The sequence below is a fragment of the Tribolium castaneum genome, chromosome 1 (assembly GCF_031307605.1).
Source record: "Tribolium castaneum strain GA2 chromosome 1, icTriCast1.1, whole genome shotgun sequence".
NCBI classification, from domain to species: Eukaryota; Metazoa; Arthropoda; class Insecta; order Coleoptera; family Tenebrionidae; genus Tribolium; species Tribolium castaneum.
Genome location: NC_087394.1, coordinates 33,511,431 through 33,529,227, shown reverse-complemented (window position 1 = coordinate 33,529,227; position 17,797 = coordinate 33,511,431). Strand labels below are relative to the sequence as shown.

Genomic DNA, 17,797 nt, shown 5'->3' with positions numbered 1-17,797 from the left:
GCCTTGAGTCCTATGCCATTTTGTAGAGTTTTTTATTCCGGTTATCCTCCATTTTTCCGTTTCTCGATATCTCTAATAGTTTCGCCGTAATTGGCGATTGAAAATTGAAAAAAGTGAAAATGAAAACCTTTTTTTGCGTTTTTCCCGGAAACTGTAGGACTTAGAGCAACAAACAAAAAACCATCTGATAACGCTCAATTTTATCTATTTTTTCGACCAAACCCGGAGCCGCTCCGGGCAACGGTTCCGGCTACAGAGGCGATCAAAGTTTTTCACTAAAAAAATTCATAAAAAAAAAACTAAAAGTCGTAGAGCATTGCGGTTTGTTCGATTGAATTCTACGGCTCATTTTACATATTGTATCAATTTTTCACAAGGATTAAAAATTTAAAATTTTTTGCCTAAATTTAGGGTAGCCATTTGTCATAGTGAAAAATTTTATTCATTAAAAAAATTCATAACTCGAAAACTAAAAGTCGTAGAGCATTGCGGTTTGTTCCATTGGATTCAGCGGCTTTTTTTCTCTATTATACTAATTTTTTACGCAATTTAAAATTTTCAATTTTTTTGCTCAAATTTCCTGAGTACCTTCAAGAGGTGAAAAAAAAATTATTTTTTTTAACTAACTCTAGGAAATTTTTATGGACTTCTACATGTCTTAACAACCCACAAAAGTTGTTAAAAGTCCACAAAAAGTCCAAATGTTCGATTTTTTGATGTTTGATTTTTTCAATTTTCGTCGCAGTTTTTGTCGATTTTGGGTACCCGGAACATTTGTCGAGCAATAGCTCCGGAACTATTAGAGATAACCCCATGATGTGTATTATTGTTGGAAAGCTCTTTAAATTATCTATTTTTTTCAAAAAAGATTATTGTTCTCCGACTAATAGTTTTCGAGCAAATTGCTGCTAAATGTAAAAATTGGTAAAATTTTAAAAAATTCATAACTAAAAAACTATTGGGAATTTGACAATTTTCTCGATGCCAATCGATTCCCCGGATCATTTTGCATATGTATGGATCAAAACAGTTCCACTTTTTAAAATAGTTTAGCCGTAAATGAGAAAATAAAAAAAATTAAAAAAAAGTTAACACCCCCCCCTTAAAATCAGGCAATTTTTAAAGTGTCTCAAAATCAAATGAAACCTATTCTATCTTATAGATTTTGATGTGCTCTTTACGATGGAACAAACCGTTTTCTTCTAGCTCTTTTAGTTTGGCCGTAATCGGCGTTTGAAAATTGAAAATTTTTTTGCGAGATATCGCCTTGAGTGCTATGCCATTTTGTAGAGTTTTTTATTCCGGTTATCCTCCATTTTTCGGTTTCTCGATATCTCTAATAGTTTCGCCGTAATTGGCGATTGAAAATTGAAAAAAAGTGAAAATGAAAACCTTTTTTTGCGTTTTTCCCGGAAACTGTAAGACTTAGAGCAACAAACAAAAAACCATCTGATAGCGCTCAATTTTGTCTATTTTTTCGACCAAACCCGGAGCCGCTCCGGGCAACGGTTCCGGCTACAGAAGCGATCAAAGTTTTTCACTAAAAAAATTCATAAAAAAAAACTAAAAGTCGTAGAGCAATGCGGTTTGTTCGATTGAATTCTACGGCTCATTTTACATATTATATCGATTTTTCACAAGAATTAAAAATTTAAAATTTTTTGCCTAAATTTAGGGTAGCCATTTGTCATAGTGAAAAATTTTATTCATTAAAAAAATTCATAACTCGAAAACTAAAAGTCGTAGAGCAGTGCGGTTTGTTCCATTGGATTCAGCAGCTCTTTTTCTCTATTATACTAATTTTTTACGCAATTTAAAATTTTCAATTTTTTTGCTCAAATTTCCTGAGTACCTTCAAGAGGTGAAAAAAAAATTATTTTCTTTAACTAACTCTAGGAAATTTTTATGGACTTCTACATGTCTTAACAACCCACAAAAGTTGTTAAAAGTCCACAAAAAGTCCAAATGTTCGATTTTTTGATGTTTGATTTTTTCAATTTTCGTCGCAGTTTTTGTCGATTTTGGGTACCCGGAACATTTGTCGAGCAATAGCTCCGGAACTATTAGAGATAACCCCATGATGTGTATTATTGTTGGAAAGCTCTTTAAATTATCTATTTTTTTCAAAAAAGATTATTGTTCTCCGACTAATAGTTTTCGAGCAAATTGCTGCTAAATGTAAAAATTGGTAAAATTTTAAAAAATTCATAACTAAAAAACTATTGGGAATTTGACAATTTTCTCGATGCCAATCGATTCCCCGGATCATTTTGCATATGTATGGATCAAAACAGTTCCACTTTTTAAAATAGTTTAGCCGTAAATGAGAAAATAAAAAAAATTAAAAAAAAGTTAACACCCCCCCCTTAAAATCAGGCAATTTTTAAAGTGTCTCAAAATCAAATGAAACCTATTCTATCTTATAGATTTTGATGTGCTCTTTACGATGGAACAAACCGTTTTCTTCTAGCTCTTTTAGTTTGGCCGTAATCGGCGTTTGAAAATTGAAAATTTTTTTGCGAGATATCGCCTTGAGTGCTATGCCATTTTGTAGAGTTTTTTATTCCGGTTATCCTCCATTTTTCGGTTTCTCGATATCTCTAATAGTTTCGCCGTAATTGGCGATTGAAAATTGAAAAAAAGTGAAAATGAAAACCTTTTTTTGCGTTTTTCCCGGAAACTGTAAGACTTAGAGCAACAAACAAAAAACCATCTGATAGCGCTCAATTTTGTCTATTTTTTCGACCAAACCCGGAGCCGCTCCGGGCAACGGTTCCGGCTACAGAAGCGATCAAAGTTTTTCACTAAAAAAATTCATAAAAAAAAACTAAAAGTCGTAGAGCAATGCGGTTTGTTCGATTGAATTCTACGGCTCATTTTACATATTATATCGATTTTTCACAAGAATTAAAAATTTAAAATTTTTTGCCTAAATTTAGGGTAGCCATTTGTCATAGTGAAAAATTTTATTCATTAAAAAAATTCATAACTCGAAAACTAAAAGTCGTAGAGCAGTGCGGTTTGTTCCATTGGATTCAGCAGCTCTTTTTCTCTATTATACTAATTTTTTACGCAATTTAAAATTTTCAATTTTTTTGCTCAAATTTCCTGAGTACCTTCAAGAGGTGAAAAAAAAATTATTTTCTTTAACTAACTCTAGGAAATTTTTATGGACTTCTACATGTCTTAACAACCCACAAAAGTTGTTAAAAGTCCACAAAAAGTCCAAATGTTCGATTTTTTGATGTTTGATTTTTTCAATTTTCGTCGCAGTTTTTGTCGATTTTGGGTACCCGGAACATTTGTCGAGCAATAGCTCCGGAACTATTAGAGATAACCCCATGATGTGTATTATTGTTGGAAAGCTCTTTAAATTATCTATTTTTTTCAAAAAAGATTATTGTTCTCCGACTAATAGTTTTCGAGCAAATTGCTGCTAAATGTAAAAATTGGTAAAATTTTAAAAAATTCATAACTAAAAAACTATTGGGAATTTGACAATTTTCTCGATGCCAATCGATTCCCCGGATCATTTTGCATATGTATGGATCAAAACAGTTCCACTTTTTAAAATAGTTTAGCCGTAAATGAGAAAATAAAAAAAATTAAAAAAAAGTTAACACCCCCCCCTTAAAATCAGGCAATTTTTAAAGTGTCTCAAAATCAAATGAAACCTATTCTATCTTATAGATTTTGTTGTGCTCTTTACGATGGAACAAACCGTTTTCTTCTAGCTCTTTTAGTTTGGCCGTAATCGGCGTTTGAAAATTGAAAAATTTTTTAAAGTTTTATGGACTTCTACATGTCTTAACAACCCACAAAAGTTGTTAAAAGTCCACAAAAAGTGGACGAGCAAATTGCAAATAAAAGCAAATTTGGCAGTTTTCTCGATGCCAATCGATTCCCCGGATAATTTTGCATGGGTATGGATCAAAACACTTCCACTTTTTCAAACAGTTTAGTCGTAATTGAAAATGGTATATTATTTGCGCTATAAAGATTTGTTTTACATAATCAGAAGTATAATTTTTAGGTGACCGTTTAAATTTGAAATACCCTTTACATTTCAGAAGCGGAATCACGGAACGACTTGAAATAAATGTAATACCAACCTTGCAAATCAGTAAGCACCAGCTTATTGTCATATCCCGCCGACAGTAGATAGTAGGCCGATGGCGAAAACCTGATCGACCTGACATCTGCCGAATGCGGCTTGAAACACTGGACGCTCCTCCCGCCTCTAATATCGTACAAAACGCACGAACTATCTTCATGCCCCGACACCAGCAGCCTCCCCGACGGGTCAACGCAAAGACTCGCCACAGGTGAGCCTTGCCGTGACCCAGGGATGGTACAGGGCGTCACCATATTGACGCAACCCCTCGTTCGCAAATCCCAAAATCGTACAGTCTTATCGTGCGATCCGCTGACAAACATCGCACCGCCCCATGTGTATAGGGACAAAATGTGCCCAGTGTGCCCGCTGAGGGCCTGGAAGGGCGTTCCTGTCGCGCAGTCGGTTACGTAAATTTTGCAATCTCCGGCTCCACCGCTGATCAGAAGGCTTGATTTATTCGAGGTGTCCTCCAGGAAACACAAGTCACGTATCGTGCCGTCGTGCATCGATAATTCGATTTCTTCGCCTTCGAGGTTCGAGGTGTCGGCGTTGAATCGCATGAGTTTGACGGTTTTGTCGTTCGAGCCGGTGGCCATCAGGTCGCCCATTGGCGACCAAGCTAGACAATAGATCGAGCCTTTGTGGTGTTTTGTTCTCTTGAAGAGGACCATCGGCTGATATGTCTGGTGGTCTTCCCTATAGAAACATTTCCATTTTTCAATAACTTTATGTAATAAAATATAATGTTATCACTGCAAGTACTAGTACAACTGGTTTGATTAAACCGTAAAAACCTCAATTACGTATAAAATAATGCACTTTAAGAGCCGAATTACGTAGGCGGTTGATTCCAGTTTACATGTGTATAACCATTTCCATAATTTTATAACGGTCTATGATTATTCTTAATTATTATCTAAAAGCAACGGTAAAATTGTTATAGTACTTTTGCAATATTTAAAACACATTTCTTCAGTGTTTGAAGGCAATCTACTTCTGCAAATACCAATACAAATATTTATGAATGAAACTATCTTTAGTGCAGTAAACGGAGCAAATATCTAGTCAATATAAATGCTTACGAGCATAACTAGAGAAAGAGTGGATTAAAAAATTTAGAAAGCAAAAAAATTATCAACGGATGGTCTAGCCGTTGCATATTTGATGAATTAAGTTTCGTATTTTTTATTCTAGCAAGGACTTATCTAGTATTCAATACAAACCATTGACAATTGTTCCTTAGTTCAATAGTAATAATTTAATAATGAAACCTACTTGTTAAATGTTTATGCCTTTATCATTAATTTATTTATTTATCATTTATCTGATCTTAACCAAATTTTTAAGTATTTCAGTTTCAGAATTCTAATTAATTTTATTATAAAAAAAAGATTACAATAATTTGAAAAAAAAGTTTTAATTTAGTTTTCTGTAATACATACAAGCATCAAATTGAAACGTGTTAGAAATTTTTTGGACAACGCGAAATATTTATTATTTGACTGACACTAAAATTGTAGTCTGTACGTGTGATTGAGAATAGGTAATAAGTTGGCATGTCCACAGTTTGTTGTTTTTTTTTTAAATAATCTAAACAAATCAATTTTTAAATGCCATTATTGAAGTTAAAGTATTTCTCAAACTATGCTCTCATTTTGTCCAATTTTTTCACTCATATACATGCTAAATAAAATCTCTTGTGCTAAATTAGAATTAGATTTTTTCTGTGCATTTAAACAATATATACAGTAATATGGTAGGGAAAAATATAAATTACATACAATGAAAGTGTAGCATGATTTATTTTATATATTGTATTGTGATTTAGTTTTAATTAATTTAATTATAAAAAGTCAGGCAACTTGAATGCTGGAGGTCAGGCATTCACTGATATCTAAAAACTTTAAAAAGTTTTAAGAAAAATAAAAGCCCACCTTATCTCAGTTAAGTAAAAAAAAATTTTCCTGGCCCTAAATCAGAATCGAACAAAGTACTATATAGTTTAAATAGTAAATTGTTTCTTCCCTTAAAAAAATGAACTCAAAAAAAAGAAAACAATTCAATTTTTTCTTTTCAAGAAGTACAATCGTCTTCAAACACTTCTTTTTCGTTGTTGTCTTTTAAACTTATTTTTATTAATATGTAAACAAAGGAAACAATTATTTTTCTTTCCTTGAATGCGTTTATTTCTCCCGCATTCTTTACGTGAAATAAACTGCATTCTCGAGACAAACTTGTTACTCAACAGTTATTTGTGCAAATAAATAGAAAAATTTTTTTTCATTCTAGATTTTAGTCACGTAAATGGAAAAAAATAATTTTGGTGAGGAGTGGAACACAAGATTTTGTAAAATTCGGTGTGAAATTTAACTTATTTGAATGTGAAAAATGCACTTTTGCACACATAAGTATTGAAACGTTAAATTTCAAATAACTTTGTCGTCCCTTATTGTATAAATATTTATTAGAAAATGCAGCTACACCTAATAAGTAAATGCAAGAAACGGTTTTACGGTGATTTTATCTCTTTTTTTCTAATAATATATAAGTTACGTCTATCTTTTACTGTAAAAAGTAAGAAGCACTTACTTAACTTCTTTATTCATACTTATTCATATTTTTTGATATAAAAAAAGAAAATGACTAATGAAACTTCAAGCGGTTTTTTATTTTTATTTTTAAGCTGCTTGATTAAAAGTGAGTAAATATCATATTTTAAATCTCTTTAAAGACTATTAATAGCACAAAACACGCTTTGATCTAAAAGGAATCAAAGTTTGTAATCCAGAAAAATGTCAAAAGCAAAAAAAAAAACACCAATTTATGTTTATTAAAGAAAATTGATACCAATCGGTTATTTTGCCTATAGACCAAAGATCGGTCATTTAAACAAAATAGAAAAATCTCTACTTGAATCCTTGTCTAAAAAAAACAAACTTTTTTGGCGTAAAAAATTTGAACCCTTTTTAAATTTCTCAAAAAAAAACTTTTTGTACGGGAAAAATTTGCTAACAATAATCCATTATTTTGCCTTGACAACAGTCCTTTTCATTAAAAAATAAATATATTAAAATTAAAAGAAAAGCTTCAATGCTATTATGTGCCAAGACTTTATTTTAAATCTTGTCATTCTACAAAAATTCTGTTATTTTTCATTTAACTAAGTATTCATTTCTGTATGAAAGCATTCAATGAACCACTTGAGAAAAGCCTAATACAGAAAAAAAGAGGAAAATTGACTTAAAAATCACAATTTCATTTTATTGAATCAAAAGCAAAAAAAAAGGATAAGTGACTTGAAATTTCTATAAAGAAAATGTCCAAAAAAATTGCAATTTATTATTTAAAATCTTCAAAAAGGGAGCACATTTTGTGCCTAAATCCCTCTTTAATTGGCTTTATAAACATCAATAACACTAATTAATAACTGTCAATTGAGTAATTAAAACTGACATATTTAGTCTTTCCATTTGCATGTTTTGCTTAGGACACGTTTAAGTAAACTCATAAATAGCACTAATTAATATAAATTCCTCATCTGGTAATAAAGAATCATTCGCCATTTAGAGCAACGTGATAATAAATTTGCCAACTCCACCAAACAAATGACTATGTTTCGCTAACGTGTGCAACAATTACAAAACTAAATAAATCAGCCACTAATTTTTCACTAGCTTATTCCGCATTTCGAAATAAAAGAAAACAATTATCAATTACAGAGTATTATCAAGTGCTAGAAGAAATTAAATTTACGTAACGTCGTTAATTAAATATCCACTCGACTAGAAAACATTCGCTATTGCACTCAAATTACCTGAGGTCACTGAGTTTGGGATAAGCACATATTCGTAAAGTTTTCGAATTGGAACCGACAGCATACAGTTGACCGCCGGGATGAAATTCTGCACATCTGACAGCTTGAACATCTTCCAAAGTTGTAACAGCCACAAATCTAGGTCTAGCACCATTACTGTCGCTATTATCTTGTTCTGATGAGTTCCTCGGAACAGGCTGTAATTGAAAAATCCAATTGATTATTATCGTCTTATACGACGCTCTCCAACGTGATATAACTTAATTAAATGCTTTACTGTAAAGGAAACTGTTACTAAATCCTTCTTCAATGCAACAGGTAGATAATTACTCATTATATTGGTGATTACGACCGATAATTATTTGCTCAAATTTCATATTAAAAAATTAACTTCTTTCCTATAATTTAATATTATAACAATCACACATTCAGTAGCAAGTTTTTTACTCCATTATTAGTGTATATAGGTTATAAGTATGTAGGTCTAATGAATAAAATGTTTTTTCCTATTAATATTGACACCACTACATACATATTAATTTCCATTCTCCAATCCGTACTCTAGTAACACATCTGTTCTTATAAACTGTAAAAAAGACTTTCAATTCTGAATAATAATAATCCATCTGAAAATTTAAAATTAGCGATAAATCATTCGTGTAGAAAAGAAAGTCATTCAAATAAATAATGTGCGAACACCTAGCTACCGTAATTATTTCAGTCATATGTTCCAAAAAGCGACCGGTCACAAAGCAAGATGTGGAAAGGAAAAATGGAAATCGGTATTTATCCGAAGGTTTCATCTAATCCATTAAGCTTTCTCTTGCCCGAGAAATATCAGTTAAATCGCTCGTGCAAGAAACAATCAATAAGATCAATATGATTTGCTTTGGTTTATATGGAGAGCAGAGAAAGATAATGCGACATCAGGGAATCGCCACAATAACGGCATAAAAAGTAGTTCAATTAAATATATTGCTCACTTAAATAAAAAACCTAATGAGAATCGGTTTATGATTATTAATTACGACATCTTTATTAAAAAACTACTTGATCAATACGTTCACAAGTGCGAAATTTAATGCGTCAGTGAAAACCCTAATTGGCGGAAATATAAGTTAGCTGCTTTCCGTTACAGCTACCTAGATATAAATTCAACACTTTGTTTTATTTTAGTTTGTTACATTTTCATGCAAATCAGTAACAGTTAACAGATCACGGGTTTTCGAGAGAAATCGCCAGTTGGGTCAAAATCGCTAACTTTTATTAATTATTCAAAAATTCGGTAACTATTATGGAGATGTTAATTCGTTTAATAACGAGGACTGACGTACGATTTCCCTTTCATTAAGTCATTTGTTAACTAAAATATTTATTAGAGAGAGTGGGAATCAACGTGAGAAATTAGATAAACCCTAATAATAGACAACAAAGCAGGAAAAATGAAAGTATTTTTCGACATAAATATTTATCGCGTGTTTTTGAAGAAAGGTACCGATTACACCGTTTGATATAAACGCTGCCACCAATAGAACACATGATGTAACAAAATAACTGAATTAATATATTTCTAAACAATTTTATTTCTGTACTGTTGTAACACAGTGTTAGTTAATCAGCATTAAAACACAATTTAAATAATATAATATAAAGCAGTGATAATTATATCTGTTGGTTTAACGTCTGCCAATGGATATAATGTACTTAATGAACAATTACCACTAGCGAGTAGCAACTGTTGTGTAAATACCGGTAGCTATCATAGTCAATGTTTGTTTTCTAAGCCTAAAACAGTCTCTCAGTGTTTTGAAATATTAAAAAGTTTTTTTGAAAATTATTAAACTTCTTCACCAAATATTAACCACTTATTTGAGATAAAATCTCGAATTTTAGTTTTAAAGAACAAGTAAAATTTTCGTAAATTTTTTTCGCAAACATTTCACTCTGAATTTTTGAAAAATCGCAATAATCTTGCAAAACCACAACAACAGCGAGCTGAGCATTTGCCTCACTGCCTGTAGAATTAGCCAAGTGTGTTAACATGTTTAATGAATCTTAACTGGAGCATGAAGTATCCAGATAAATAATTTTTGGAACGTTTGTTCGCCAACCACCAATTGATTTTCTAAAGAAAGTCCCCACGAAAAAGAGAAACTTATGACCTGCAGCCTTCCGGCGCGTTTCCTCGGTGGCGAAAAATTCGTATCCACCAAAAGATTATCCATAGACCTCCTGTTTGCAAATTTGCTGAAATCCTTCCTCATGGGAATCGGAACCCGATTGCCGTTGACATCGTTCTCAAAATCCGGTGTAACAACATCTGCCCTAACGTCCTCCATCGATCTCGATCGACAATAACACGAATCTTCGTTCTGCTTAACGAAGCGTCTTCTCGGATCGATCATCAGCAGCCGATTGGGGTTAGGAGGCGGCGGCATGGCATTGCGGTAATAGGGCGAGAGGAAGTAATGGTCCCGTTTCGGGTTCGGGTAGTTGTAAAGGGGCGCCTGGTAGGAGTAAGGGTTGGGTTCCCTCCAGGTTGGGGGTTCCGGTGGCCGGAAGTTAAAGGGCGACTTCTGGGTGTTTATCCTTTGGGCGGAAGGCCACGGCTTCCTCGCCAGTAGGTCGATGCCTTGCCAATGGGGCAGACGCGGCTGCTTTTGCTTCAGCATTAAATCGCCCATTTCACTTAATTGTAATACACAGACACTGCATTTCTAGCACAGCACTCGAAACTGACCATCGGCGGGTATCATCTGTGCGCACTTCTTCAAACGCGTAAGCCAGCGGTTTAATTCAACCTACTTCAGCAGCCCCTCCAAACGTTTCTCTTGTTGTTTCCAAAACAAGCGGATTTTTCGAAAGGTTCGCTTTACAGCGACGAGCTAAATTCGTTTTTAATGGATGCATTCTACTTCGGATATCTAATTTTACTTTGACGCTCAATTATGCCAATAGAAAAGGAACTAGTGGAACTGTGAGTTTATTATCGTATTGTTGCGGATTTTTTGCGGTTAACTACGCCACAGGACATCTAGCACACAATGCCAATGGAAATTCACTTTCAGTGTTGGAAACTTAACTAATAGCGAATAAAATTAGCACATAAATAAAAAAAAATGATGTTATAATCTACTGTGGGCAATATTTTGTTACCAAAAAACACCCTAAAGAATTTAATATAAATGTTCTCGTCATGATAATTACGCAAAAATGATCTCTTGACTTTTCATAGACAAGTAAACCGCAGATGATTTTTTGTGTGCAAGGAGAATATTTAAAAAATTTTTTGAAAATGTACATACATTTCTAGCATTTATGAAGAATGCGATTAATAAAAAATTCTCTGGAAGCTTTCAATTACCAATGAGCAATAAAATTGGAAAGATACATAAATCTTAATCTTGTAAGATTTCATTGCTAAAAATAAAAAAAATCACCCTGTTTACAATAAAAAGAAACTAGTGAGTAGGAAATAATGGACAAAAATACCTATTGCCCAACTTAAATTAAAATATTTTTAAACAAAACATACATTTCGGAACCATTTAAATTAACACCATTTAATAAATTAAATAATTTGCTACTTAAGGCGATAAAGAAGCGATAGCTTACACATTAGTTGTTAGCCATTAAAAAATAATAGCTGTTACACATTAGAAACAACCTAAAGAATTTAATATAAATGCTTTTTTCGTAATGATAATTACGTTTTGCATTTTTATTTTTATTATTTTAAAAGCCAAAATAAAATATTGGCGTTCCATGTATTAGAAAACTGTAATTGATTTTTTTTGTCCAAAGAGACAATTTCCTTAAGATTTCAAAGAATTTTTGAGAATGTACATACATTTCTATTCAAACATTTACCAACGATGTGCTTAATAAAAAATTCTCTGGAAGCCTTTAATAAACAATGAGCAATAAAATTAGAAATATGCGTAAATCTTATTCAGAATGGAAAAATCACCCGACTTATAATAGATTTAAAAATAGGAGAAAAATACTTATTGCCCAAATACGTCAAACATAAAAAATATTTCATATTTTGGCATTATTTCAACAAAACAGATCTCAAAAATCAATTAAATTAATATTTATTTTAATAAACTAAATAATTTGCTAGTGAAAGCGATATAGTGTTTAAAGCGCGATAGTGCCTTTAGTAGTTGAAATTGTTAATCAGTTTATCACTCATTATTTTTTTTTCAAGTGCTGCTGGTGGTTTTTGTAACTTATGTCCAAAAACGAGTCGCCAGGAGCCACGAAAATTTTACCTCAACATTTTGCTGATTTAAAAAAAGTAGATAATGAATTGAAGGGCGTTTTAAATACTCAGAAAACTTATAAAGCAAGAATTAAATTTTTAAACGTCAAAATCACAAAAAATATTGATGAAAAATTATTGACACTGATACAAATCTAATATAAAACAGTCATAGCATTTTTAAATGTTTTATATTATATAACTGTATTACAATATATCAAGATATTTTCTTTCATAATTTCCAATCAAAAACTGTAAAAGTCAAACTTTTAGAGTATTTTTCTTCGAGATTTATGTTTTGTACAAGTGTTAAGTCCCAATTTTGTCAGCGTTTTTTCTTTTTTGGTGTTTTTTCTTAAACATTTTATCTGTATTGTTAATATCACATTGTAATTGCAAGGATTACTCGTCTTTGTATTTAATTTTGTCCATTATAGACCAAAAAGTCTGTTGGAAAAAGTATTTATTTATTTAACGATTTACTCGAAAACGAGTTAAATACAACATTTTATTTTTCGAATTAGACTCAACAAGGTTTCAAATTGCTCTAAATCTGTTAAAAATAATCGTATTCAGTTGTCAAAATCTCCTTACACAGCAGAAAAACTGTAAATTTTGACAGTGTCGAAGAATAACAGTATATTATTATACGAATTTTATAAGACGTTCTATTGTGGCACGAATGGTTTTGGAGCACGATCAAAGAGTGTAAATAAATAAATAATAAACGAGCGTGATATACTATTTTTTCTACTTTCTATTTTTGTTGTTTGTTTTTGTTTAGTTTAACTAAATTGTTCAAACTATTTTCTCTTAATTTTGTTAATTATTCGGGCTTTAACAATAAACAACTTGGTGCTCATGACAGATAATACACTAAATTACAGTGATGACACCCAGGCCATCACTGCCAATACAACTCTAAAAATTTAGTAAAAAAAATTATTTCATTATTATTATTATTATCAATAAAACTGTCAAGCCTAAAATTTGATTATTTCGAAAATATTTAATAGTGGCGATAACATAAGAAGCCTTTTTATTTTAGCGATTACTATTAAGAAATTAGAATTTTATGTAAGAATTCCAAGTCTCGGGAAAAATAATTCGTGACCTTTAAATTGCATGCACGTTGCCTGGATTAAAAATGACCATAAATTCAGGTTAGTGTCTCACCGGTCGTTTAAAAAAGCAATTTAACCAGTTACATAAGCTTCGGACGAAATTTAATACCGTACCGCATCTTCCTCCTCTGTTTTCTCTTCTTCCTCTGTGGGTTTTTCTTCTTCTTCAGGCGGTGTCGTATCTTCAGTAGGTTGCGTTTCGTTGTGAAGAATTTCACACATGAGTTCCGCATCGGGCGGTACCTCAACTAATTTTTTTTCGCGTTCGCCGCGTGAAATTTGTTCTTGGTCATCCATAATAATAGTCTATTCAAAATTGGAACTGTTGAAGTGAATCGTGAGAAAAAGGAAAGTGTCACAAACTTTTCATCTTCTTAACAGTAGTAGTACGTGAGACGGAATTAGAAAAGCAACAATTATCTAGACATATGCCGGACAACTAAACGTAAATGTCTAAGATATAAATGCGAGCAATAAACAAATAAAAAATTACTTTCGAAAATTACTGTGAACTGAATTATTAGTTGCGGTTTCAGTTCCTTAAACAATTCCGCCAATGATAGGAACGAGTGATTAGGTATACTTTCTACTCCCGATTTAAAAATCAACACGAGGAATTGCTCGTTTTTCTGGAAAGTCTTAATCAAGTACCAATAAAACTCAATATTTTTTCACATCTCAAAAGATGAAACGAGTTGCGCAACGATTTAAATTGTTTCATTGGATTAAAACAAGAGTTCGGTACGCAAAGTTGAGGAATTTACAATGTGATTACAAAAATCGCAATGAAGAAATAATTAGAAGAGACCCTCACCTTTCACTCAACAATAAATTTATAGCGCATTTGAAATAAAAGTGGCTTAATTTACGATTTCGCAGATCAGTTTATGGAAATGTCACCTTAGAGATTAAATGAAAGTTTTAGATTTATCTAAACGTTTTAGTTAAATAAGATGTTATGAATAATGCAAGCGGTGACTGACATAAGCAGCCAGATAATTGTACGTAAAACGCTCGAAAATAATTGGATTTAGCAACTTTATGTGACTATTTTAAGATATAAATCAAAGTGTTTGTATTTCTACCAACAACAAGTAATTCAATTTATCAATTTTTATAAAAGTAAAAAAAACAAAAACTCATGTAATTTACAATTTAATTTTTTTTAACTGAGGCCGATTAGAAGTCAAGTCTCATTGTGTCAAATAAAATCAACATAAATATTGTAGAATAAGTTTCAGTACATAGTTTGAAAATCATTCCATTGTTTCAATGGCTAGGCAACTTTATAACACAGAGGTAATGTTAGTTACCTACAGCATTAACTTGTAACTTAAAATTTCACTCAGAGCTTTACTTATTCAGGCTTGAATAAGTTTTTTTTAATGTCCAATTTGTCTGGTGAGTACAAAAAATATTTTAGTTTAAAACATTAAATAAAAATGGCGATATTTTACCATTATTTTATAAATTATTTTGTGATTTAATTAATTTGTTGTCTGTGGTATAATTAGTTTTATCATACTTCTTATTAGCAAAAATCGGAAAATTTTATGGTGTACAAAGAAAAAGTTGCTACAATATTTAGTTTTAAATAAAATATTACATACTTGAAAAGGTAAACACAGAGAATACAAAAACTACTGAATCTTAGAAGCGAAAACGATTTAATTTTGTAAAAGTATAATTGAAACAGTTACCATCTTAATTTTTTTAATAACAGATATTTTACGAAAAATAAATTGCTTTCATTCAAATAAAAATACTTTTTTTCATTTAATTTTAATAACTTAATTAGTTGTTGATAACGATCACCGTAAAATTGCCAACGCTTTACTTTCTCATCATTTATTCAAAAGTTTAACGCCTCAAGTCAATAATTTGTCGTTCCTTACATGAGGAAAACTTTAACTGTTCTAAAAAAACGTATGTAGGATGCAAGTTATGTATTATTCTTTGTAAAACGTCCTCCAGAGACATCTCTTAAATACATAAATAATTTATTCAAATTTTTTTTCAATAAATGAGATTAATTAAATTAATATACAGAATTGAGAAATTAATTTTTGTGACTTTTATGGCCGTAGTGATATTTTCCATCGCAAATTATGCCCAATCATTAAATGTAATAAAATCACATAAAAGCCTTGTAAGTAAACGACCTCACCGAATTAGGCAAGATCAATGCAAACATGCGTGGGGCGCCTCGACTTACTTAAAGCAAGCATGCGTCATCAAGTCTTGTAAAATACCATATAAATCAAATTGCGCATCGAATCTTTTAAAAATACAAGTTACCTGTCATGTTATATCATCTATCTCCACCTAACAACTGTTTTTGGTAGACACCGAACCGACCCAACACGACATATCCCAATGCCACCAATTTAGGTAACGGAGATATCAATTAGCGACTGGAATGCAAACTGCGTTTTTAGATGAACGCAAAAAATTCTTACGCAATGTTATTGACCCCAAATTTAATTGTTATGCGAAAACGCCTCTAATGTTTCTTTATATTTCATTTTTTGAAGGAAAAACTTAAAAAAAACGGTATTTCAGTGGGTTGCTGATTGAGACAATAACGTCTGGCATGAGTTACTTACTCATCAATATTGACACATTTCAATTTGTAAACAGGCAAAATACATAAAACATGTCGGTTTTTTAATCTGTCAACACCTTCCTCCAACTATGCAGCCGAAAAAGGCAACCGTTTATGCTAATAGCGTTACTCTATCTTGTACCTTTCTGCTTTGCCAAATCGGTTCTTCCCAACATGAACTTCCGGAGCTTCCTCTGCGGTTGGGGTCCCAGGAATTTCGGCGCCCGTCGAGCGAATCGGTGGAATAATTTTTCGAATTACGTCTCATTTGATTAGGCACTTGTAAGAAGTTTGATTTTAGGGAGGACATTGATCCGCCCAGGGAGTCTCTACGAGGGCCCCAACGGCCGTTATCTTTACGTAACGATCCCATTGATGATCCCAGAGGATCCTTCCGTAAAGTTGAAGCAAACTGACTTGGATGCTCCATGTCTTTTTTGGGCGGACCGTTCGGAAGGGCCAGAGAGTCACGGCGCCTGTGGTGGTTTTAAACAGTAAAATTTTTGCCACTTCACAGTTATGAAATGATTGAAATACATTATAATCTTTGATAGTAATTAAGATCTCATTCCAGATTTAATGATGTCTATTAGTAAAGCATGTTTATCTCAGGCGACACACTTCTCACACATACAAATTATTTGCTGAAAAGTTACTACGAATAATTAGTGAACAATGCAACTGTTCCGGAAAATGGTCCATTGTAGTTAATTTTGGCACGTCCAAGTGTTTGCCTCACCTATAGTAAGTGCCGTAATTATTAAGTGCAGGCATTGATTCCCTCCTTGGACCAACGCCGTTTCCGAAAAGTCCGGCATAAAGCTGGTTGGAGTCCCTCTTTTGACTGACAACATTCCCCAGCGAATCTCTCCGATTTGTAATATGCAGAACATTTCCTAGCGAACCTCGCCGTCCGTTTTTTCCGTGCACATCACATTTTGTACTTATTTTCGATTCCACTTCGACGTGCACTTCTGGTGCTGGTTTTTGCTCGAGCTTAACCTCGTTGAAGAGGGCCTCGAGCCTTTTAATGGCAGCTGCATGGTTGATGGCAGTGCCCATTTCGCCAAAAACACTTAAATGTCCAACAACATCCAAAAACACTTTCGTTCAACACTTCGGCTCAAATTTTGAATTACTGTTCATTCACAAAGTTTAAACATTCACGTTGGAATTTCACACAACACTAAGGATGCGAGTGTGTCAGCAGGTTCCCATGACTGCGGCCACATTCCATCTGAACGATCGCAGAGGTACTGTCACGGTGGAGGCCAAATGCGCAATATTATGACAACAAATTTTACTACAACCCACTGAATCGCCAAAAGAAAAACGCTCAAGAAAGGCAACTTCCACGATTGATTTTTGTTTACAAACAAACTTGCGAAAGCAAAGTCAAGGAGAGATCTCAAAAAAGTCAAGATTTCGCGGCGGATTTGGAACGCGTGCGAAATCTACAACGCCCACCAAATGGACATTTGTAAAAAAATTAATTACATACTATTCAGCAAGAATTAAATTCGTTTTTTTCCCAAAAATTAAACAAAAAGTCTTAAAAAATTACAATCATATAAACTGGAATTTTCTAGGACATCCCTACCTTTTATGATAAGGATAACTGATGGTTATGATTGTTATGAACTAATAATTATTGTGTTTAGTCTTCAGAGATTAAACTGTCGGACAAACCAATGTTCAGTCGCTGTCTTTGTCATTCTAAATTTTTGAGATAAAATGACGAAATTGTGTCGGTGTCTTAAAACTGCTTTCTTATTTCATGATTAGAAATAATAAGAAAAGGTTTACTTTCATGCCCAAAATTAACGAACTCAGAGCAGAGGAGTTAATGATTAATGAAAAATTGCTTTCG

At 32.5% G+C, this 17,797-nt stretch overlaps 1 protein-coding gene across 6 annotated transcripts in view; it reads right to left on the bottom strand.

Annotated features, from left to right (window-relative positions):
• LOC657535 (uncharacterized protein) overlaps positions 1-17,797 on the bottom strand; it is a 65,474-nt gene that overhangs the window by 28,879 nt on the left and 18,798 nt on the right. For 3 of the 6 annotated variants that reach the window (XM_064359781.1, XM_064359780.1, XM_064359784.1), the window contains 2 exons: positions 7,932-8,128; positions 4,113-4,813 (listed from right to left, as the gene is read on the bottom strand). In XM_064359781.1, coding sequence (XP_064215851.1) covers positions 4,113-4,813; positions 7,932-8,128 — 898 coding nt within the window. Of the gene's footprint in view, positions 1-4,112; positions 4,814-7,931; positions 8,129-10,093; positions 10,693-13,436; positions 13,635-16,069; positions 16,404-16,666; positions 17,285-17,797 lie in introns of those variants that run through there. The other 3 variants (XM_064359782.1, XM_064359785.1, XM_064359783.1) reach the window with 3 other exon arrangements.